The 23,943-nt window shown below is 39.5% G+C and overlaps 2 protein-coding genes across 5 annotated transcripts in view; one reads left to right on the top strand and one right to left on the bottom strand.

Moving 5' to 3' along the window:
• Window positions 1–5,051, bottom strand: part of LOC136858152 (mpv17-like protein 2) — a 77,769-nt gene extending 72,718 nt beyond the window's left edge. Inside the window, exons 1-2 of the mRNA XM_067137483.2 lie at window positions 4,476–5,051; window positions 3,630–3,868 (exon numbers count right to left, since the gene is read on the bottom strand). Of these exons, the coding sequence (XP_066993584.2) occupies window positions 3,630–3,868; window positions 4,476–4,707 (471 nt within the window). The 5' untranslated portion in view covers window positions 4,708–5,051. The remainder of the gene's footprint in view (window positions 1–3,629; window positions 3,869–4,475) is intronic.
• Window positions 5,052–5,237: 186 nt separating this feature from the next.
• The window catches only part of LOC136858151 (uncharacterized), a 271,168-nt gene continuing 252,462 nt past the window's right edge, over window positions 5,238–23,943 (top strand). For 3 of the 4 annotated variants that reach the window (XM_067137481.2, XM_067137478.2, XM_067137482.2), the window contains exons 1-3: window positions 5,238–5,422; window positions 5,973–6,277; window positions 22,889–22,952. In XM_067137481.2, coding sequence (XP_066993582.2) covers window positions 5,335–5,422; window positions 5,973–6,277; window positions 22,889–22,952 — 457 coding nt within the window. In that variant the 5' untranslated portion in view covers window positions 5,238–5,334. The remainder of the gene's footprint in view (window positions 5,423–5,972; window positions 6,278–22,888; window positions 22,953–23,943) is intronic. The other variant, XM_067137479.2, reaches the window with a different exon arrangement.

The following is a 23,943-nucleotide window of genomic DNA, read 5'->3' as shown; positions in this document are numbered from 1 at the left end:
AACTGTGCTCTGCGTCCTCAGAAGAAATCACGACTGACCACGAGAAGGCTTCTTAAACAATGACACTTTGAAATTTGGACAATATAATAGAAGTGGAAATGGTACGTTTATTCGCCACCAGATGGCCCCCAGGATGTGGCACAACGCTAGCGTTCGAAGCGGAAGCTGACCGAACCATCACAATCAGACTAAGTGGTTCACATAATGTGTTTGTGTAACATATGACATAGACACGTGTATGATATAGACACAAGTCTGGAATGAAACATCTGGTGATGAGGAACGTACGAATTTGGAAAACACCAAGACGAAATACCAATAGTGAAGGGACAGGGAAGGGAACTACCTACGTAAATTCTTAATGGCTGGCAACCATGTATTACATAATTGATAGCTGGTGTCTCTGTTGAAATTGTTAGGATTTCTACATATTTCCACAGCTTACTGTATAATCCTGGACCTGTAGTGACTAGTGTGGGTAAGAGCTCGAACATCTTGAAACATGACATCATGACCCGACGATAGAGTGTGCTCAGCTACTGCTAATTTGTCTGGTTGGTTGAGACGAATATTACATTCATGTTCCTTGATATGGGTACCAATGGACCGGCATGTTTGGCCGATGTATACCTTACTGCACGTACAGGGAATTTTGTATATCCCAGCCCGGCTCCATAGCTAAATGGTTAGCATGCTGGCCTTTGGTCACAGGGGTCCCGGGTTCGATTCCCGGCAGGGTCGGGAATTTTTAAACTTAATTGGTTAATTTCTCTGGCACGGGGACTGGGTGTATGTGTCGTCTTCATCATCATTTCATCCTCATCACGACGCGCAGGTTGCCTACAAGAGTCAAATCAAAAGACCTGCACCCGGTGAGCCGAACATGTCCTCGGACACTCCCGGCACTAAAAGCCATACGCCATTTCATTTTTTTTTGTATACCCCAGGATGTAAAAGGGGGTGGGGGGACAATTTGTCCTTGGTTTTACTCAGACTGTGAGCAATTTTAGTGGCGGTGCCAAACACGGTTTTTATATTGTGTTTGCAGAGAACCTTGGCAATTCGATCTGTGGTGTTGTGAATGTAAGGCAAGTAGGCAGTTCCCTTCACTTCTTCCTTCTGTGAGCTTTGCTTGGTCGTTTCTCTGGATGTAGGGCTCTATGAATCTGCAAATTGCTGTAACCATTATCCCTGAACGCGACTTTGAGCGTGTACATCTCCACCTGGATGTGTGATGGCTCACAAATTCGTCTCACCCTCTTGGCGAGTGTCATGAGAATGCCTTGTTTCTGTGCTGGATGGTGGTGAGAATCTGCATGAAGATAGCGATTTGCGTGGGTAGGCTTTCGATAGATGGTATGTCCTAAGGATAACAAAGTTTTTATTCTAATCTACCTGTTCAATACATTATAATGTTGTCACATTTAAAATATCTTCATTAATTGACAAATTCTTGTTTACTAGAACACCCAAGAAAGGAAGGCATCCGTCCGACTCCATCTCCATAGTGAATTTTATTGACGGATGTTGCTGATTTAAAGCCGGCCCTGTGATGTAGGGGTAGCCAAAAACTACATTGCATTGGAATGTATTTCCTCATTAAGTCTTAAAAAATATTTTAACTTGAAGCATTACTCATCATTGTCATTTTGTACCATTTAGTTTAATTATGTAATATCTTACATTTGACTATGGCCTTGGCTATCAATATGTTAATTTTTCTTGTATCTAATCTAGTTCCTTACATAACGCCTACATATTAAGTTAAATTCTTAAATGTTTCTAACAATTCTTCTAATAGTCATAGGTTAAGTTTTAAACAGGTACCTGGTTCGGTTTTGAGGTGATGATAAGGCTGATGAAATGAAATGGCGTACGGTTTTTAGTGCTAGGAGTATCAGAGGACAAGTTCGGCTCGCCAGATACAGGTCTTTTGATTTGACGCCCGTAGGCGATCTGTACGCCGTGATGAGGATGAAATGATGATAAAGACGACAAGTACACCCAGCCCCCGCGCCAGCGAAATTAACCAATTATGGTTACAATTCCAGACCCTGCCGGGAATCGAACCCGGGACCCCTGTGACCAAAGGCCAGCACGCTAACCATTTAGCCATGGAGCCAGACATATGGCTGATGATGCCCTTTAAAGGGGGTGAAACGTGTACCATTTCATATTTTAATGAGGATTAAACCTTGATTTTATGATTGTATTGAATAGGTGGAAGAAAAATAAATTTTATACTATTTTATACAACATCCATCTAATACGCTAACAAGTTAAAATTCCAGGAAGACACCAGATTCGATAATAAAATCAAGAAAAAGTGACTTACAGGTTTTTCAAATAAATTTAACAGGATATTGTATTGAAAAGGTGGAAGATTTTAAAAATAAAAAATAGCTGCAGATTACGAGGTGACGCATTATCAGTGCTACGAATCCTCTTGGCTATTATTCTTGGGTTTCTATACCGAGATTGCCATCTCACCAACAGATAAGTACCTCAATTGTAATCATGTTGGTTGAATGGGCCTCGAACCAACCCCCAGGTCCTGAAGTCAAACCTGGGGCCTCTGAGTTTTTAATTTCGTGTGGCTATTTCTAGCAGAGTACAGCCCTTGTAAGGTAGATCCTCCGATGAGGGTGGGTGATGTCTGCCATGTGTAGGTAACTGCGTGTTGTTGTGGTGGAGGATAGTGTTGTGTGTGGTGTGCGAGTTGCAGGGATGTTGGGGACAGCACAAACACCTAGTCCCCGAGCCAAGGGAATTAACCATTTAAGATTAAAATCTCCGACCCGGCCGAGAATCGAACCCGGAACCCTCTGGACCAAAGGCCAGCACGCTAACCATTTAGCCTTGGAGCCAGGTGAGAGGCAGGCACGCTAGCCCTAGACCACGGGGCTGGCTTTTAGCAGCTTCTGACATATCAGTAAACTACCGTACCATGTAAATCTTCACTAGTGAATACTACTAACATACCGGTAAGCCCTACTAACAAAAACAAGAAAGACAATAGCTTATGCCTCCTTTAAAACTACAAAGACATGTGGACTATGCACTCACAATCTACTGATGCTGGTTTAAAATGCTTACAAGGCTGATGGCGCTTGGCCCAATTGACATGTAATTTACAACGGTATTTAATACATATCATAGTGGAAATATTATTCTAAACAAGGCTTCAACTGTGAAATTTATACTGAGGACCTATTCCTTAGTTTTACCAGGATGCAACTCTATCGCATAATGCTAATGAGTGGTTAAATGAATGATATTATGCATCAGGAATGCCTATCGTATAGTGAGAGAAATTCCTGAACTACTAAGCTTCCGTCAACAAAGGTGACTCCTGTGCAACTGTGAATTCCTGTCCTTTAAGATAGGTTTCTATGTTGGTACTTTCTTTCAGTGAGGACAGTCGGTGAACCCTAATGTACTAGTTCATAAGGCATTAAAATATAAGGCACACCTCAACAGTTTCTGTTTCCCCTGTTTATCACCTAAAATGAAAAGTATAGAAAATACTAGGTGCTGTAACCACACATATCTATCTATATCTTCAAGGCTTCTTTTCGAATATCAACAAAAGGATAAGTTAGCTACATCTAAATTTGACAGTGACTTACGGTATAGATGATTAAAAATTTTGATTTCATTTCGGAAATGATTCTGGACGCTTCATGTTTTTCAAACAATCCCAGGCCAACGAAGAAAATAACAAGACACATGGGAGAAGCAATTAGTTGGTCAAGAACAATCTTCTTCGTAATGCTTGGGAAATCACGTTTTGGAACTATGCGGTCCAGCCACTTGTAGAAAACATGTTGAGGAGGACCCTGGGCAAGACCAACCCAAAACATACGATCTGCAGAGGAAAAGAATACTGTCAATAAATGATTGCATTGGAAATAGGTATATGGAAGTTGTTTTGTTAAGTATTTTATTTCATATACAGTACCTAACTTACAATAGCAAACTATAACCAGTTTACATCCATGACAGGTTTAATCAATCAACATTCCAAATCTGCCATTTATTCATTCTAATACCTAACAGATTTTCCCTTTCTAGAACATTTCAACATCTGATTAAATTTATCAACAAATCCCTGCAGCCACTGGGCCCAACACAGACTTTTTGCTCATGGAGTGTATCTCTTATACTATAGCAATATTTGGGAAGAATTGTTCACTACTGGGCCCTCTAAGTAAAATCTGTAAATTCTTTCAACAATAAAAATGTATGTATATTAATGAAGATCTATGGCATCTCTAGGAAACACATCAGAAGAGACTTGTCTTGACTTGAATCTTGGAAACAAGCAACAAAAATGCACAAAATACAGGCATGATAATTTTATAAAATAAATGGTATTATGTAGAATTTTCAGGCATTATCCACATCCACTTTCTGCAACAGATGTTAACAGAAACCTTGTAGTAAGGTTACAAGAGAAATAGGGGAATACTAACTTATTCGATTCCAGTCGTACCGCATTGCTGATGATCCTTCGTGCTCCCCGCGATGAATTTCGAGTTCTTGTTGAATGGAATCACCAACTGCCATTAATCCACCACACGTTAATGTATTAGTGAGGAACAAATATTTACCGAATATCTTCCTGAATGTTCCTTTCATGATTCCATTATCTGCTTTGTTTCCCATATACCCACACTTTTTAAGAAGCCTGAAATAAACCTGCATTTCGAAGTACGCACAGTGATATGGATTATGTAAGTTAGATGAACTTTAATGCTGACGATTGTTTTATTTTAGTATAACCTCTAATTTCCAATGTAATTTTCTATTTTGGTATCACGGAAGCTCCACAGCCGCAAATTAGCTGTCATCAATCATATGATTTGATGAGATTAGATAAACAAACACGGGGATCAAGCTTATACTCTATAAGCACGTGCAACAACCCTAATAATATCATAGCATGTCAAATTACAGCACGTCAATTCCAATCAAAACAGTACTCAAACCGGAGAAAGGATATTAAAAAAATTCTATCACCATCAACACCAAAGCCCTACTATTATACGTCTATGTCGAACCCGAAACCTGACCTGAGAAACCCGAAAGCAAAGATAGTCAGTGGTAAAGAATGCCACACACGCGTTTCTCCATGAAATCTCCCTCATTGTAAGATTTTCATTTCACAAATTGTTCTCTCACTTTGCGGCTTAGAAAACAAAAAATTATACCAGTACTGTAGTAGGCGTTATTTTCAGCGTCTCCTGAAGACGTTGCTCTTACTCGCTTTCTAAACAGCTTCTATTTTCCCATTGTTGGTATGTAAAGTATCTGAAGAAATTCATAGCTCTGATGACGGGGAATGGAATGGCGGCGACCGAGTTATCAATGTCACGTCTCTTAAAACTCGCCCACAAATTTAATTGTTTCTACTTGACAGGTAATTATAAATAGAAGTTCAGTGTCATTTGTAACATAGCTAACAATCTGTGTAGACAACTTGTTTGCTAATACGTCCGTTAAGTCTATGGCCATCGCATTATTGATCGTTATTGATGTATAGTTACATTCTGTCAGTAAATATTTTGCTTTTTTTTTGCGAGTAGAATATCCGCATTGTTCTGCATTGTACCGATTTTGTTTGCATTGTCTACTTTTTTGTGAATGGAGGAAGAATTCACAGTCACCGATTGTTTTTTTCTTTCCCGTGACATTTTAATTATTTTAATCAATAACTAGTCTGAATATCATACGGTAAATAACCCCTTTTCAGTATGAAACAGTGGACATTTGAGTAGTTGAGTTATTTTTCCGATGCATTATAGCTCTACGAATATAATGGTCCTTATTTTTTATTGACTAGGTTGTCATTTACATTTTTATTAGGTCAGCTGTAATTAAGTTAAGGTTGTATTTGAACATATTTTGAGCTTTTCTTCCTCTTTTTCCTTGAGATTTTTTTTTCATTTTAATGTTTTATGTATTGTTAGAAATTGAGAGAACCAGGTTTCCATTAGCATTGAGGGTTCAAAGGAGAAGTTTTGACCCCCTCCTAGGCCTATCTAAAGGAGACTGTCGACCATTCATCGTGGAGGGTCATCAGGTGGGCTTGGTGAGACCAGATGTGATACTTCATCTCATGAGGTACCCTGATGTTTTCCACATTCAGCCAGATGCTGTCGAACTAAACCCTGCCTTCAGAGACTACAGAGAACGCAGTGCCAAATTAGATGATGTTCTGAGAGAATGTCGTTCCAATAATGTGTTCATTGCTCTGAAAGGATGGAGGGAAGAGGTAATTATTGTCCTTGGCATGTTACTTTACAAACACTTTTTAAACTTCACAAACCCTGTCAATGAAATAGGCTTTGTAATTAGCTATTATAGATTCTTCCAGCTTCATATTTTGTAAATTTTTCACATAGCCTAATGATCACTATAATGTCTGTGTCTTGATTAAATAGTTAAAATATACCAATAAATGATAATCCATAGAAGTTTAGGCATATGCTTTCTACATTCTGAGATGTTCTATCTTACTCTGCCTATTATAGAAAATTAGGAACTGATTATATTTAAACAGTGTTCTTGACAATATTTTCACTAACATTTAAGTCCTTCATATCCATAGTCTTCATGAAAGCTGTTACATCGTACACATAATCTTATAAATAAAGTTGTAGGGAGTCCGCTGTCTGTAATTTAGTTCATATTGCCAGTTTTTGAGATTTTGGCAAAAGTTCAGAACAGCTTACATTTTCCAGCACCACGCATCCAGACGCGATTGCACTGTCATTTGTTTCTCGCTCGCTTTTCCATTGCTAAGCATGGCTGTGAATATTATGCAGAACAGTACCAGGAAGTGAAATCGATTATTTTACACTTTAAGGTGTATTCTAGCATTTGCTAAAATTGTTACAGTACTTCTCTTTTGCTTCCATTTTCTGCTTTAATTTCTTACATATGCTTTGCATCTTTAGGCTTTAGAAATAACACCGTAAGTCATTTATTTTCCTATCCGAATACTTAAGATGCCCGGCTCATAAATTTCTCCTTTGATAACGCTCTCAGAAATCCGTAACAGATATGATCGTTTCATTTTTCCAATAGAAGCACATGATATTTACATTATTTGTTCTATCATGCTGTGCCTAGATATTATCCTATCTTCAGGTATTATTAATTTTCTTAACTGCCTGAATTTCTCCGTATACATTGGAGTGCTAATCCTGAAACTTGGGCTGTACTGTCTTTGAGTGATACTATGCACTATTCCTTTTTGCATTTTTTTTTTACTTTGCAGTTTATGATACATAATATACTGCTGACTGGAAATTATTTAGAGTCAATTAATATGATTGTTTGCGCACTCCCGTTGCTCGTAGTTTAACATCTTGTGGGTTAGGACTCGGAAATCTGTATTTCCTCTGTTCAGGCTTATAGTTCATTCTGTATAGCTAAATTACCCTCACATGTAGAAGTTATTTATTACAAATTGTGGCTCACATCTGCGCACTAATTCCTCAATGAAAGTTTATTAAAGTATTTCTTCCTCGTTCCGTGCAATTGCTATTGCTCACAAGCTATGTATGACGAGCCTGATCAACACTGTCTATTATAACACTTGCTTTGTTTAACTATTGCAACCTCATGATGCACTATCACACCGTCTTCGTGAATCTCTCTCGTATATGTAATCTAAAAAGTCACTATGTTAGGGGAAAAGCCAAGATACAAACACTTGGTTCCCACAGTCCTCCATCACACTGCATATTAAAAATAGCAATCACACTTAGCACATCAGGTAACAGGTAGGGACCCTCTTGGAGGCAGCCCTACTCAGGGAGTGGTGCTCCTGCCTATGTGAGTCCCAGAGCACACTGACCCGGTGTGTAACATCTGGTAAAGGGTCCCAGCTCAGGGTAACGAGTGAAGACTGCACCATCCACAGGGCAAACCCATAACCCCTAGGAAGGTGAGCCGTTAACCTTACCCACCCAATGGGAGTCCACCAGGCAAGAAGTTTGGAGTGCGTATTAGCCCCCAAAGGGTGTTAATGCTAACGCAAAAGAAAGCAATGGAAAACAACAACAACATACCACCAAAACAGCCAAATGGGAGAGAAATAAACACTTACCTTGGGAAGCGGGAGGAGTAAGCTCAAGGCCGTGGTCAAAATTAAGAGAAAGAAACAGTGGCAGTGCTGAATTGTTTCAAAGAAATGAAAATCAACATCATTTTTGTAACACAAGTTAGCTTTAATTCATAAACGATAAATTGGTTGATATAACTCAAAAGGAGGAAATAAATAAATCACTGAGTTGTCAAATTAATTAGGGAAACTCAAAACTAGAAAATAAGTTAATAAATGAGTCGTCCAATTAATTACGGTAACTTAAGAGAAAGCAAAAAAAAATAATAATAAATGAGTTGTCCTCCAAGAAATTACTTAATAAGATTCAAACTAAATTACACTCATTAACATGACTGGTCACCTATCATGAATTTTTAAATTAAAAACTTTATACTTATTAACCATAATTACAATATATAAGATTTGGGTAAGTAACTTTCCATTCAGATTCTTTAAGTCTTATGTGGCTTGACTATTCATTCCACCAAGTTGGTCAGTGCAAGGATGTAAAATAATTTATCAGACAAAAGCAGAGACGCCCAAAAAAGAAATAAAACCACACAGAAGATAAATAGGGGGCCAAAAGGAAAATATAATATTTAACTGAAAAACTAGAATTCCACTAAAAATTCACAGGCAAGAAGGTAAAATCACAACACCCAGACCCAAGCCATTACAAGCTTCCACAACAATATAATCAAGAACTCATTGCTATCGCAACCACAACCAACAACATGTCCGCCCAGGCAACATGAAACAGATCCGGCCCAAAATTAAAATATGCAAAAAATAATCAGAAAAGAATAAGGTAAAAATTAAACCTTAAAGCCCAACGAAACAAAAATAAAACTTAGAAAGGAGTAAAGCAGATTAAAATGAGTCTTTGCGTGAACCATCCTTGATTCACAACTCAATTTTTAACAATCAGTTTGCACAAAGATTATAATCATACTAATTAAAATGAAGTTAAAATTTTGAAAATTCGTAGATAAAGTGCATTTTCCTGAAACCTAGATGAAGTTTACTTGGTCAAACGATTGAACTTATTAGCCGAACGAACACTCATGTGAACACCAAAATTATTAATATTATTATTATTATTATGGTCAAGATGCAATGTATTAGAGGTTCAATTTAGAGTTCTGCAGAACAATCAGTCCATTTTTCCTTCTTCCATAAACATGTGCTTGATCGATTTTGCAAGGAAAGAACAGATAAACTTACAGTTTTGTAGGATTACCAGGTGTACCACACACGAGGCTGAAGGACGCTACTTTCCACTTGACGAAAACTGAAGAAATTTGCAGATAAACCAGTGCCGATGAATAAAATAATAGGAAGGACAACTCCACAAACTCAATAGGCCACAATGCCCAACGAAGATCAGCTTCAGCCTGGATCTATATCACCGACCCACCCCATCGTGCTGCAAAGCTCCTCCACACACCTGCTTTTCATGGCAGCTCGGCTAGGACTGAGAGCGTCACCACACCGACAAGCTTGGCTTTACTCTGTTGCTCCCAGCTTGATCATGCAGATTGCCTGAGGCAGCATCGAGAGTTTCAAAGGCTAGACACTGGAGCGCTGCACCACATAGACCGAGTAGAATAAGATAGTCAAATACCATATGAAGATGGCAAGATATTGCACTCTAAATAGGATATAACAGTGTTCATTGGCAAGAAGCCTGTTGATACGAATTCCAGTGGTAATAATACCAGACCAAAAAGGTTTACCAGGGAGGTTTTATTCACTTAAATACTGTCACAAGACCTCAACAACCGGGCGAGTTGGCCGTGCGTTTAGGGTCGTGCAGCTGTGAGCTTGCATCCGGGAGATAGTGGGTTTGAATCCCACTGTCGGCAGGCCTGAATATGGTTTTCCGTGGTTTCCCATTTTCACACCAGGCAAATGCTGGGGCTGTACCTTAATTAAGGCCACAGCTGCTTCCTTCCCACTCCTAGGCCTTTCCTGTCCCATCATCGCCATAAGACCTATCTGTGTCGGTGCGACTTAAAGCAAATATCGAAAAAGAAAGACCTTAACAACAGTGAAGGCGGTGAATATGATTTGGTGCGGTGGAGCTGGCGGAGGTGGCAGCCCATTCCTCTGGGGGTAGTACAGATGGAACCCACTGCCTTGTGGGATGGGGAGGGATCCTCGAGGGCTGAGGGAGTAAACCCTGAAAGAAAAATCCTCAATTACGTTAGGCCTAGCAAGCCAGTAAAAGAGCTTCTTTGTAGTTGCTTTCAAAACACATAAGAGCCTCGGAACATATTTATCAACTAAATTAAGACACCAGCATGAGCAGACTCATGTCAGGGATGATGGTTTATGGCCTGATGATAGACAGGGTCTTGCAAAAATCCCAGAGGAGACTAACACAGATTGGGACCATCAGCTTACTCAGTCTCACAGGAAAATGTGAAGAACTAGTGGACCTCATGGAAAGAAGGAAATTAATGGTACTGGGGCTGAGTGAAACCAAATGGAGAGGAAAAGGAATGAAGAAATTAAGAAAACAGTATACTCTGTATTGGCATGGAAATGACAAAGAGATGATGAATGGTGTTGGTTTCATCATGAGGAAAGATCTAGAAGGAGTCACTGACATTCAGTATGTTAGTGAGAGAATAATAAAGGTGACTGTGCATTTAGGGAAAGAAAAACTAACTTTGGTACAGGTGTATGCACCTCAAACTGGATGTTGTCAAGAGGATAAGAACCAGTTTCTTGATGATTTGGAAAAAGTTATTAGTAAAGAGAGAGTAAACATTAAAGGAGATCTGAATACACAGATTGGGGCAGATAGAACAGGATATGAGAACGTAATGGGACATCATGGATATGGTGGAAGAAAATAGAAGGTGAACATATCCTTGACTTCTGTATGAGGAACGGGTTGGTGGTGAAAAATAGTTGAATCAAGAAGAGACAGAGCCATAAGATAACATGATACAGTTGGGATAGACTACAAAAGACTGTATTTGATTATGTCATCTCAGATGAAGAAAGGAGTAGAATGGTAACAGATGGCAGAGTAATACCCAGCAAGAGTCTTGACAGTGACCACCGTCTATTAGTAGCGGACCTGAGAAATTGAATGTGCCAAAAGTACAGAACAGGAAAATGCAAAAAATCAAAGTATGGGAACTCCTGAAAACAGATAAGAAAACTGAATATCAGAACTGGATAAAAACCCTCTTACCAAGAGATGAAAGGAAAATGGAGAGGCAGAATGGACCAGACTAAGGGACACATTAATTAACCCATTAACACCAGAATTTTTTTTTTTTTAGAATTTTTATTTGCCTGTTATACATGTTGCTTCTGAGTATGTATATGAAGTTTTACGCATTTCCGCCCAGTAGTTTCCCCATGAGGGACCGTATCCATATGATCACGCTAGGCGGGAGTGGGAGCATTTCATCATTAATATCTTTGTAAATGTATTATTATTTTAATAGGCGACAAGCACATTCTACAAATTCAACATATAATGTACAAAAACACTTGTGTAATATATATGGGTACAACAAACCATGAAATGAAAAACGTGAGAGCCATAAGAAAAAGCATTTGTTCATCACTCTATCACCGTTTACCGATTTGGTTGTCTTTTCTTAGCGTTATTCAACTGTATGGTAAGGAACAAAGCAAGGAATGCAGAGTCCAACGTTGCATTTTAAGCACTGGGTACGTACAGTGCTGAAACAGTTAATTCCAGCACATCTGCGACGATTACCAGATGATACTAGATGATTTCTGCCATCTAAGCGAATATCATTGGGGGTGCGACCTTGATGAACCGTTCCAATGAGGCGTCCTGCCCCAGATGGTGGATTCCTGTACGCTTTGAGCTATGTCTGTACGATGTGGCAGCGAAAGTCAAGCTGAGGGATGTCAGCACCTGATCTTCTCATAAGCTGCCAGGCATTATGTGCTGTAACATCGAGCATCCACGTAAATAGGGACCACCACCTCTTCTTCCCCCATATGCCTATGCGGTAGTAGGAGACGTTCTCATCCATTTTGTCTGTTCCTCCCATGTGCTTATTGTATGCCCCAAAAACAGCGGAACGTCTCACACATACTCTCTTCTTCTCTGTTTGAGAGTAACGTGAAACGGAAGATGGAGGATCTGTGCCGTAGCACGTGGATGCAATGGTTACGACGGAATTGTCAACCCATCTTACAATTCCAATCCCATCTTCCACACGCATGGCGACTTCAAATGTTCCACAGGGCTTCTTCTTCATTTTCGTTACTGTGGGAAGAGGACATTCTTTGGGAACACGATTCTCTCTGATAGTCCCAGTCCCTCCGTAGCCACGGCACTTCAGCTCTTGAAGAAATGTCATGTTTGGGAACAGGTTATCAAAGTAAAGGCGGAACGGCAGTACTTTGATGTCCTCTGGCAGTTCATCTAACATCAGCATCATGGGAGCTGCACATTTACCGTAGGCCTTTTCGTATTCAGAATTTCTTTTTGGATTCTTTCCTTGATAAATATCAAAATTGATAAGGTATCCAGAGGATGTATTCAAACACCAGACTATGTAACCGAAACGTATCGGTTTCCTCCTTATGAATTGCTTGCAGCCATGCCTGCCAAAGTATTTTACCATGCACTCGTCGAAATCGAGATTGTGCTCAGGCCTGAACATGGAAACGAATCGCTTTTTCAGAAGATCCATAAGGGGGCATAATTTCCACATCTTGTCAATTGGGAACTGGCTAGGTGCTATCTGCACAATGAATAAATTTACACATATCTAAGAACCTGTCTCTGCCCATAGCATTGACAACTAGTTCATTGCGCAAGTCCTCACTTGCTTCCCAGTACGAACGTTTACTGGGAACAGGGTTGTAACCAGACAGCAACAGAATAGCAATAAATACTTTCATTTCCTCTGGCGAGAAATTAAGATCAGGGGAATTTTTAAAAAGTGCGTACTTTCTTGATTCTTGCAACAGCAGTTCAATAACTTCACCATCAAAGAAAGTTTCAAAACACTGCACAGGGGATTTATCACGAAACAACGTGTAGTCGGATTCTGGAAAAACACTCTCTTGATTTAGTACGTTACACTTATTCCACGAGTAAATGTTTGTTTTCTTCTTCTTGGCAGAGGTGTCTGCTTGTTCAGTATCATCTGTTACACATCCTCCCAAACATACATTATTTGTATACACAATTTCTGCCTTGCTGGATAGTTGACGGCCAGTGAGATTGTCAACTAAACCACCACCATCTTCGTTACCTGAATCTTCATCAGATGGTACGTTCACTTCAGGCAGTTCGATGAATATTACCTTCACCGTTTCCTCTTCACTGTCATCAGCCTCCAAAATATCGAGGACTTCCTTTAGAGTTATGTCCCTGCAAAAAATCAGGACATGTGTAAAGAAAGCAGGCTATTTACAGTCTAAACGTACTTTTACCTATATTATGGACTAATAGAAATGTCTGATACATTTGCAACTACCGTAGGTATGTTTTTGAGCACCGTTATTGAGATGTAGAAGCGAAGGTTAGGGCACAGATGTGCCGTAAAATAACATATAATAGCAGTGGGAGTAGGAGAAATAACTTTTAAAATGTTAAAACAGAGACCCCTGATAATATTCTCTTAAAATCCTAGCTCATTACACGTGTGATATTTTATGAAATCGAAAGCCACCGCTAGAGTCTAGCATGTTCGTATGATCACGCTAAAAATTCTTGGCATATAATATAGTAGTAAGAACATTTTTCCTCTTGGAAATTATCCAGCATTCAATATGATTTATATAAAATATATTGGTGCAGTTTTCATGGGCTAATATGTGTGAACAGGACTAGAAAACAATTACTTACTTGAAGCTCGCATCCATTGTTGATCCTCACAGAGGCACACTCCAACTCACAATGCAATAAAGCTGCCAATTGAGAACTATAACATAATATATCGATCAGGCTGAGTTGCTAGATGTATGTCAAAGAGAATAAAACAATAATTAGTAGATTAAACCCGAAGGATTTGAAAATATACAATATTATATAAGGCATTGCGATGCGTGATCATATGATCACGCACGGCGTTAATGGGTTAAGGAAGCAACTGAAGTTTGTGGAAAGACAGGTATGAAAACAAGGGAGAAGGAAACACCATGGTGGAATGAAAGAGGGAGAGCAGCACTCAGGGAAAGAAATCTCTTGTGGAAAGAAAGGAATTGGGAGAAAATTAAAATGGATTTTACCACAGATGAGACAAAGATCAAAAACAGTTACAGAAGAAAAGACCAAGGGAATATATTCACTCAGAAACTGGAGAAAGACAGCAGAGGCAATAAGAAACTGCTGTATAGTGTTATCAGAGGTAAAAAGAAACCAATTAATACTATAAAGGCACTTGAAGATGAAAATGGTAATCTGGTTTGGACAGAAAGTGACGTGAGAGAAGTCCAGAAGAACCATTTCGACCACCAACTGAATAGACCAGTTCAAGAACAAAATACAGAACCAGAAATCCTAGCCTACAATGAGGAACCTCCTGTCACCTGGACAGAAACTGAGGCAGCCTGAAAATCTATGCCTAAAGGAAAATCTTCAGGCGCAGACGAAGTGAATGCAGACATGATAAAGGTAGCAGGCATCCAGGGTATATAATGGCTGCATGGAGTACTAAATGCCATATGGACAGATAACAAAATACCGCAGATTGGAGCAAGGGCGTTATAATTCCCCTGTTCAAGAAAGGCAGCAGGCGGAAACCCACCAACTATAAAGGAATAACACTGCTGTCTCATAGGCTAAAAATTCTAGAGAAGATCATAGAAAGGAGATTGAGAACCATCATTGACTTCAGTTAGAGGAGGAGCAATATGGATTCAGAAGTAACAGATCAACAATTGATCTAACAATTATTTTTAGCACCCGCATGCTGATGGAAAAGTACTGGGAGAAAGGTAAGAACCTGGTCATTGTATTTCTGAATATAGAAAAGGCCTATGATAGTGTTATAAGAGATAACATCTGGGAGTGCCTGAGGAAAAGAAATGTGCCTGAAGGACTGGTAAGGAAAATTCAGATGTTGTACAAAGACTGTACTAGCTCTGTACAAATTGGGAAAGGTCCATCATCGTGGTTTGTGACCAAGAGTGGAGTTCAACAAGGAAGTGCACTGTCCCCAATACTGTTCATCACTGTTATGGATAATATAATGAAGATCGTCAAGGAAAAATTAGGTGAACTGAATGCAGTGGCCTTTGCTGATGATATCATGATTTGGGGTGAAACAGAAGAGGAAGTACAGACCAAACTCAACGTATGGAAATCCCAGTTCCAGGAATATAACCTCAACATCAGCGAGACCTAGACAGTGGTGATGGCAATCAAAAGAGAAGGGTGTCCAGCAGGTGTAAAACTAGGAGACCACTAGCTAGTGTGTGTGGATAGTTTTCCTTACCTTGGAAGTGTAATCTCCAGTCATAATTTGTTCAGAAAGGAAATTACAGAGTGCAAAAGGGATCAGAATTCTACCAGCAAGTAAGAACACTTTTATGGGATGACATGATTCCAAAAGTGGCCAAACTGATGATGTATAACAGCTATTTCATACCATTATTGACCTATGGTATTGAAGCATGCACCCTCACAAAAAGAGATTTATCAATACTGCAAGCATCAGGGATGAAATTTCTTAGATCCACCCATCCAGAAGACCAAGGTGGACAAGTTAAGAAATGAGAAAGTGAGGAAAGAAGCCGGAATAAAGACATCCCTGTTAGATCGAATCGGCACATCCAGACTATGGTGGTAGGTCAATCAGCAGTGAAACGTTTCTGGACAGTAATAAAGAAACTTAGAAAGGGAAGGAAAAGGGAAATTAATAGCATTTTGGATAAATAAGGTGAAATCAGAGATCCAAGGGAATCACTGGAGAGGTGGAAGCAATATTTTGAAATCTTCTCAACGTAGGTCTAAAAGGAAATCTTCCTTGTAATGTCGCAAACAACTGAGGTCATGAGGATGAGGACAATGATGTTGGAGAAATTACACTTGATGAAGTGGAAAGGATGGTAAATAAACTCCATTGTCATAAAGCAGCAGGAATAGATGAAATTAGACTTGAAGTAGTGAATTATAATGGGAGGGCTGGAATAAAATGCATACCTGCCAACTTTTAGAAATCAAAAATAGGAAGATTTTTCCATTCTTCGATTTTATCACGTATAATGTGCCACAGTCTCGACGAAAAACGGCCTACAGTTACAAGGCGAATTGACCATGAAATTTAAAATCTTAAACTAAGATAACATAAAAATGGTTACTAGAAAATGTAACAAACACGGAATAATGTGCAAGTTATTACTAAAATCTTCCCATGACTTCTTGGATTCAGCCACTACTTGTTTCACTCAGTTTCTTTCCTCTATCATTGTGTGCATCAGTGCTTGTTTGTAACCATTTTTGATTCGCCTTCTCATTATTATTATTATTATTATTATTATTATTATTATTATTATTATTATTATTATTATTAACAAATACATCGCAAATGGGAAATATCCTGGTGGCAGTGGTCACTAACAGTAGTGTAATAATAGAGTAAAGTTAACATAATTACCCAACAACAACAAACAAACAACAAGAGTTTACGTTTGCAAGCTTCTCTCACTTAATCATCCCGCCAAGATGCTCGCTTTTTCCCATCTTTACACACAGTTGTTCCTAGGCATTCCCTTGCAGTTTCTATTACAGCATCCCTGTATGCCAATCATTTTTTCCTATATCCTGAACCTGCTTACTGTTCATTGTTTGGATTTTTTCACTTATATCCATGTACTTCTAATTTCCTCGTCCTGGGGATTTTCTACTCTTATTTGTCTGCAGACAGATTTTACTTCCTCCATCTTAGGCCTAGAGGTACTTAGTTCACTACAGATCAGATAGTGGTCTGTATCATCAAAAAATCCCAGGAAAACCTGCACATTACTGACAGATTTCCTGAATTCAAAGTTGGTTAAGATAGTCTATTATGGAGCTGGTGCTCCTGCCCTCCCATGTGTAGTGGTGAATAGCCTTATGCTTGAAGAATGTATTAAAAACTGCTAAACCCATACTAGCACAGAGTTCCAGCAAATGCTTCCCATTCCTACTAGCTTCTGTATCTTCCCCACATTTACCAATCACCCTTTTGTATCCTTGAGTTCTGTTTTCAACTCTCGCATTGAAATCGCCCATTAGCACTATCTTTTCCTTACTGTTGACCCTGACTACGATGTCACTCGGTGCTTCATAAAACTTGTCAACTACATCCTCATCTGCATCCTCACATGGTGAATACACTGAGACAATTCTCAATCCTAATTCCTCCAACAGCGATATCTACCGATGCCATTTGCTCTCATTTACATGCCTGCTAGAAACTATCTTGCGTGCAACAGTATTCCTGATGAACAGTCCTATCCCACATTCTGCCCTATCCTTTTTATCACTTGTTAAGGATACTTTATAATCTCCTGTCTCTTCCTCATTATCTCCACTTATCAAATTTCATTAATTCCTAACACATCCAGGCGCATTCTGTTTGCTGACTCAGCAAGTCCTACTTCCTTTCTCCCATAAGCCCCTGTGATACAGGGTCCAGCAGAAACAATCTACCATTTTAGTATAGGTCCTATAGTAACACTAAATAGAAAATGTAAAGGACTAGAGTGGTAATTGATAGGTAACATAATGCCATTTTATGACACAATAACACAAGTCATGTTTTATTTTCATTTTTTTTAAATTACATCTTTTAGGTAACCACCGTTCCTTGCGATGCATGCATGGAGTTGGTGAACGAAGTTGTCCATTACTTTCACCAGCATTTCAGCTGGAATTGCATGGACCTCTTCACGAATGCATCACCTCAGTGTCTCTAAGTTGGGGATACATGATGTAAACACTTGGCTCTTGAGGTACCCCCACAGAAAGAAATCGCAAGCACTCAAATCCGGGGATCTGGCCGACCACAGTATGTCCCCGAAACGTGAGATAGTTCTTGCTGCAAAACTCTGTATGTAACAATGATAAGCTAAATCAATGTGGAGAATGCAGCGCCTACTTCTGTTTCACATGTGTAAAACTGCAGCATGTTTGTTTACTGAACACCTAGGACTCCTGTCAATTGCATTCCCAGCTCTCTCAATGTTTTCTGGCGTCTGCACTGTCCTTGGCTTTCTCGGTGGCTTCTTATTCATAGCACTTGTGGTAGCTTGAAACTTCAACCCTCCTACAAATTGTGTGCCGTTCTGGTACTCTTCCATGTCTCCCAGTGTTGAATTGCTGTCGAAACTTCCGCTACGTAGCTACCACTCTGTCACCACTTTTGAAATACGCTTCAATTACAAAAGCGTGATGTGTCGCGGTCCAATGCTCCATGGTAACTAAAATGGCATCATCCTTCCTGCTACATGCTACCCTGATCAGTTTTATTCCCACTGTAGAGCCGTACATGCTACCAACTGTTGAAAGTGGTAGATATTTTCTGCCAGACCCTGTATTAATAACTTCCCATCGAATTCCATTTTGTTTGCCAAGGAGTCCCTCGCCTGTCAGATGGAAATGGTACTTCATTACTCCCATAGGTCTGTGGCATGCTTAAAATGTTGTAAGCATGCTCAGTAAGAATTCTGTGAAGCAGGATGCTAACCTACATACACATAGTTCCAATGATTGTATAGTCCTAGACACCTGAGCACAAGGAGGGCTATGACTCTGAATATGTCTGAGATGCCCACTCCCATTCCATAGCAACTGGTATCCTGACTCTCAGGACCACTTACTAGGCCACTTAAATGTAGTCCAGTTGCAGCGGGTCCTCTAGAAACTATTTGCACTTACATACTACGATCCTAGAAATGAACGAACAATCGTTTTCATTGGTCAGCTTTGAAAGACACCCTTTCCATGTCGTGGGCATGAATTTATTTGCTGTTGACTATTAAGATGCCAGATACCATACCACCTGGACTACATTTACAAAATTAAAAACATACGTCTCAACCCAGGATCGACCCCTCGACCTCCTGCATGCTAACCCAAAACTCTATCCATTGCACCAACTGTACAGCATGACTAATATTTGCTGACAGAAGTAGTTACCCTACATGTGGTTACAGTGTTGCCAGATTGCCATTCTTCAATGTCCTTTTTCTGCCGGATATACTCACAGGACAAACTTTTGTGAGAGAATTTTTTTTATTGCTGGCATGTGAGGAATCACACTGTGATGCATGAGTGTGCGAATTTCGGTTCACCCTGAATATGTACATTTTATGCCATACGCTAAATAAACTACAAATATATAAAACTTCTGGTCTGAAGATTCAGTGGCTGTTGGGATTCTACAGGAATGAATTCATGCATTTCTTCAAAAGATATGATGGAGGGCACAGAATCAGCAGATCAAACACTAACTAATCTCGAGAACAAATTTAACAGTACCTGAAGTTTGATGACAGAAAACCACAAAAGTAAAAGAAATTGACAATCATTTCTGGTCCACTAAAAAAAAAAAAGTAGTAATAGACCAAGCACAGGAAAGAGCATCAAGAATTTGCCATCCAAATAGAAGGATGAATAGAAGATAGCAACATTTTCTTCATAAAAAACTGTTTCCTCAAGTGATGTGATAGCAGAACTGCATAGTTCGAGTACCAGAGCTTGTGTGAAAATATACGCTCTCTGATCAATAGTATCCAGACTACTATTCAAAACTGACCTCTGAGTGCTCATCAGATGAACTGCCTATCAGTGGACATTGATGTAGGGTGACTCACCTGTTGTCTTTATTACATCTCAACTGCAAGGTAGACTGTCTGCTAGGTGTCAGAATGTCTATGTGGAAATGGCAGACAATTCTTCCTCCAGCGATGTAGCATGTGTAGTTAGTGATGTGGATTGTTGGGGTCTGGTGTGAAGTCGCCGTTTTAGTTCATCCTAGAGGCGTTTGATATGACTGAGGCTGTAAGCTGACCACCAGAACATTATTGTTACTCTGTAGTATTAAGAGGGGATCGAGTTCCTTCCATGGAAAACACCCCCACCAAGGGCACTGGCATGTATCGTTCACCTGGAATTTGCCGCACCCAAACATTCCCATCTGACTGGCACATGGTATTGTGTGATTCATCATCCCAAACCATCTGTTTCTCCTATCGTCCACAGACAAGTCACTGTGCTCTTTGTACTATTGACAGCAGCACGTAGTGTTCACCGACAAAATGAAAACTTCTGGTGTGAGAGAATCAGCCGTTTAGGAAATGTCCTAGTCCGTTGCCCAGGAGAGACTCGGATGTACAATCTCAAAGTGAAGGCTTCTCTCGTGAAAGAGAAACAGGTGGAGAATGCAGAAAAATGGATTGCCTCAAGGTAGTGTACTTGTGCCAGTCCTTTTTATCATCTACACAAATGATCAACCATTACCCAAAGGAACTCGCGAGTTTCATCTATGCTGATGACCTTGGTCTCACTGCTCATGCTGACAGTTTTGAAGAGATTGAGATGGCTTTAACTAGTGCTTTGAAAGATCTTACCATATACTGCAGGAATAATCAATTGAAGCCAAATCCAGCAAAAACTCAAACTTGTGTTTTTCATTTGAAGAGTAAACAGGCCACTGGATACCTGAACATTGCATGGGTATGGATCAAGCAGATACATTGTGAGACCCCAAAATATCTTAGGGTTACTTTAGATCGCACACTTTCTTATAGAAAACATTGTATGATCACCAAAAACAAAGTGGCTGCTAGGAATATTGTGGTACGGAAGCGGACTGGAACAACCTGGGTAGCACAGCCAGACACAGTGAGAACCTCAGCATTAGCATTATGTTACTCGGCAGCAGAGTACGCTTGCCCAGTATGGTGCAGATCTTGCCATACCAAAGGAGTAGACGTGACAATCAATGAAATGTGTCGCATCACAGGCTGTCTAAGACCTACACCACGAGAAAAATTGTACGATCTTGCTGGCATCGCACCTCCTGATATCCAACGTGAGGGAGCAGCCCGTAAGGAGAAGACCACATCATTAAAATCCCAAGCTTATTCACTGTATAAACTCCAATTAGCACCATCACAGTTAAGATCATGCAAAAGTTTCTTGAAGACCACACAGAAACATGAAGGAACACAACAGCATGCAAGACTCCCTTTGTGGCATCTTGGACGATGGAAAACACTTTGTGAAGAATTACCAGCTGGATATATGGAGTACTGGATGACTTGGAGATCTCTAAATAGGCTGTGCTCAGGTGTTAATAGGTGCAAAACCAATCTGTACAAGTGGGGATGTTCTGTGGATTCTGTTTTGTGTGACTTTGGTGAAGTGCAGACTATGGCCCATCTGCTAGATTGTCATCTTTGTCCTGCCACATTTACTGAGAAAGAGCTGCTTGAGGCGACAAGGAATGCATTTGATGTTGCTGATTTCTGGTGCACCACAGTATGAACCTTTGGTGCACAATTTTTAAAAAAAAATTTCTGTAGAGTCTTTTTGTATGTCTTTATATGTAACTTTGCTTCTGACACGATATAAATAAAAACCGACAAAATATGCAGTTTATGGACAGATGACTGACATTTGAACCCCAGTCCTCAAGTTTCCCGCTGCACAGTCATGGTGCTAACAGCATGGTTAATGGGACTGCAGGATTCATCAGTGATAGTATCACACTATGTTGTACGGTCCGGCTCCATGGCTAAATGGTTAGCGTGCTGGTCTTTGATCACAGGGGTCCCGGGTTCAATTCCCGCCAGGGTTGGGAATTTTAACCATAATTGGTAAATTTCGTTGGCACGGGGGCTGGGTGTATGTGTCGTCTTCATCATCATTTCATCCTCATCATGACGCGCAGGTTTCCCATGGGCGTCAAATCAAAAGACCTGCATCTGGCGAACCAAATTGTCCTCGAACACTCCCGGCACTAAAAGCCATACGCCATTTCATTACTGTGTTGTACATTTTTCTAATACCACCTCCTTCATTGCTCCTGGTTGTAATTTTGTTGTGGTTGTGTCTTCCCATTTCCCCTTCACAATCACGTCCCCAACATTTGACTTGAGAATGGTGGAAATGGTTATTACTGATTGCATACTGATGTAGCAACCAATAATCATTCCACGTTCAGAGTCAGTAAGTCCCCCTTGTTCCACCCATTCTGCGGGTATCCCATAGCACAGAACACTATTGAGCCCTCTAGAGCCTTTTGTGGCAGCAATGGCAGCTACATCCAGGCTAGTTTGTGTGTACACACATATACTTTTGATCAGATAGTGTACTGTATGCTGTAGTTCATAATTGTTTTCTCAAAACTGTAGTATTCATTTGAAAGGTGTCTCCTACTTTGAATTGTAAATTATAGACAGATACTGAGCCATATTTTAGCAAAGAAAATATTTTATTAAATATATTGCTAAGATTTGCCAAAATTGTCATGTAGTGTGCACTTGATTCTATTACTGGTTTAATTGAACTGTAATCCTAAGCAATATTTTTATCTTTCCTATTTCTTTAAATATATATTCCAATAAAGGGAAAGCATAATTATGCATTAAAAATATTTTGTAAATTTATTTTTGTAATATTTAAAAAGACGAGGTTGAGATACAGTTTAACTTGATCTCTCCTACTTTGAGAAGTTTTACAGAAGGCAGTATTTCATGTAGTGGAATTTAGGACTTTGGTATTATGGTATTTAAAAAACAAACATTAAATTTGTTCTCTTGCTGCAGTGTTTTGAAGTTCGGGCGGTCTTCTCCAACGAATCTCTTTTGAAGATGGACCGATCAGCTACATGTAAGTATATTTTGTTCTAAACAGAATATTGTTTTGGAAAAACTATGCAAATATAATATGAATTAATCATACTAGCAGTTTCCCGCTGGCTCCACCCTCAATGTACAAAGTATGGTATTGTTCGTTACTATCCTCACGGATGTATTTGCAAAGTTTCGAGTTAATGAAATATAGCACATGATCTGCTGTGTTAATAGAATGTAATATTATGTCAACAAAACACTTAAAAATACATCACACAAAGAAATTGAATTAAGCGTTCCTTGGAAAAACACCACGCGTCGAACTGTTAAAAAGTCCTTCAAAGATCTTCATCATGGAGACAGATGTACTCACAACTTTTCTCAGAATCTGCCTATTTAAGTAGTTATTACCTCAAAAGAAAGCGCTTGATCCACTGAGTGTATTTAGACCAAAACGAACTGCGTACCTGGACTTTTCTTTGGCGTGAGGGGAACAATTTCCAAATCTTTCGTCACATGGCGACAAAAATATGAACTCCATTTCGATTCTTCGACACCATTTATATGAAGTTCATGCCATTTAACATGGTTAATTGTAACCTATCACTTTTTTAAAACATTATTCTTCTTTATCTTCCCTCAAAATTGTTGTTGTGTATTATTCTGTGTCCTATGGCAAATCTAGGGTGTCCTGGATCAGACTAAATAAATAAAATAAAACAAAAGATATGATTGCTTCAATGAGAAAAAATGTTGAAGAAATGAGATGTCAGATTGAATGTGCACTCATAACTTTCCTCAGATTCAACCTATTTGAATAGTTAAGAGCTCAAAAGAAAGAGCTTGATCCACCGAGTGTTCTTAGGTCAAAACAAACTGCATACCTCGATTAGAACCAAAGATATGATTGCTTCAAAGAGACAAAAATTGATAGTAATAATATTTGCTTTAGTCCCACTAACTACTTTTACGGTCTTCGGAGATGCCGAGGTGCCAGAATTTAGTCCCGCAGGAGTTCTTTTACGTGC

Source organism: Anabrus simplex, chromosome 1 (assembly GCF_040414725.1).
Source record: "Anabrus simplex isolate iqAnaSimp1 chromosome 1, ASM4041472v1, whole genome shotgun sequence".
NCBI classification, from domain to species: Eukaryota; Metazoa; Arthropoda; class Insecta; order Orthoptera; family Tettigoniidae; genus Anabrus; species Anabrus simplex.
The sequence above is the reverse complement of the archived record's forward strand: the minus strand, read 5'-3'. Positions and strand labels throughout refer to the sequence as shown.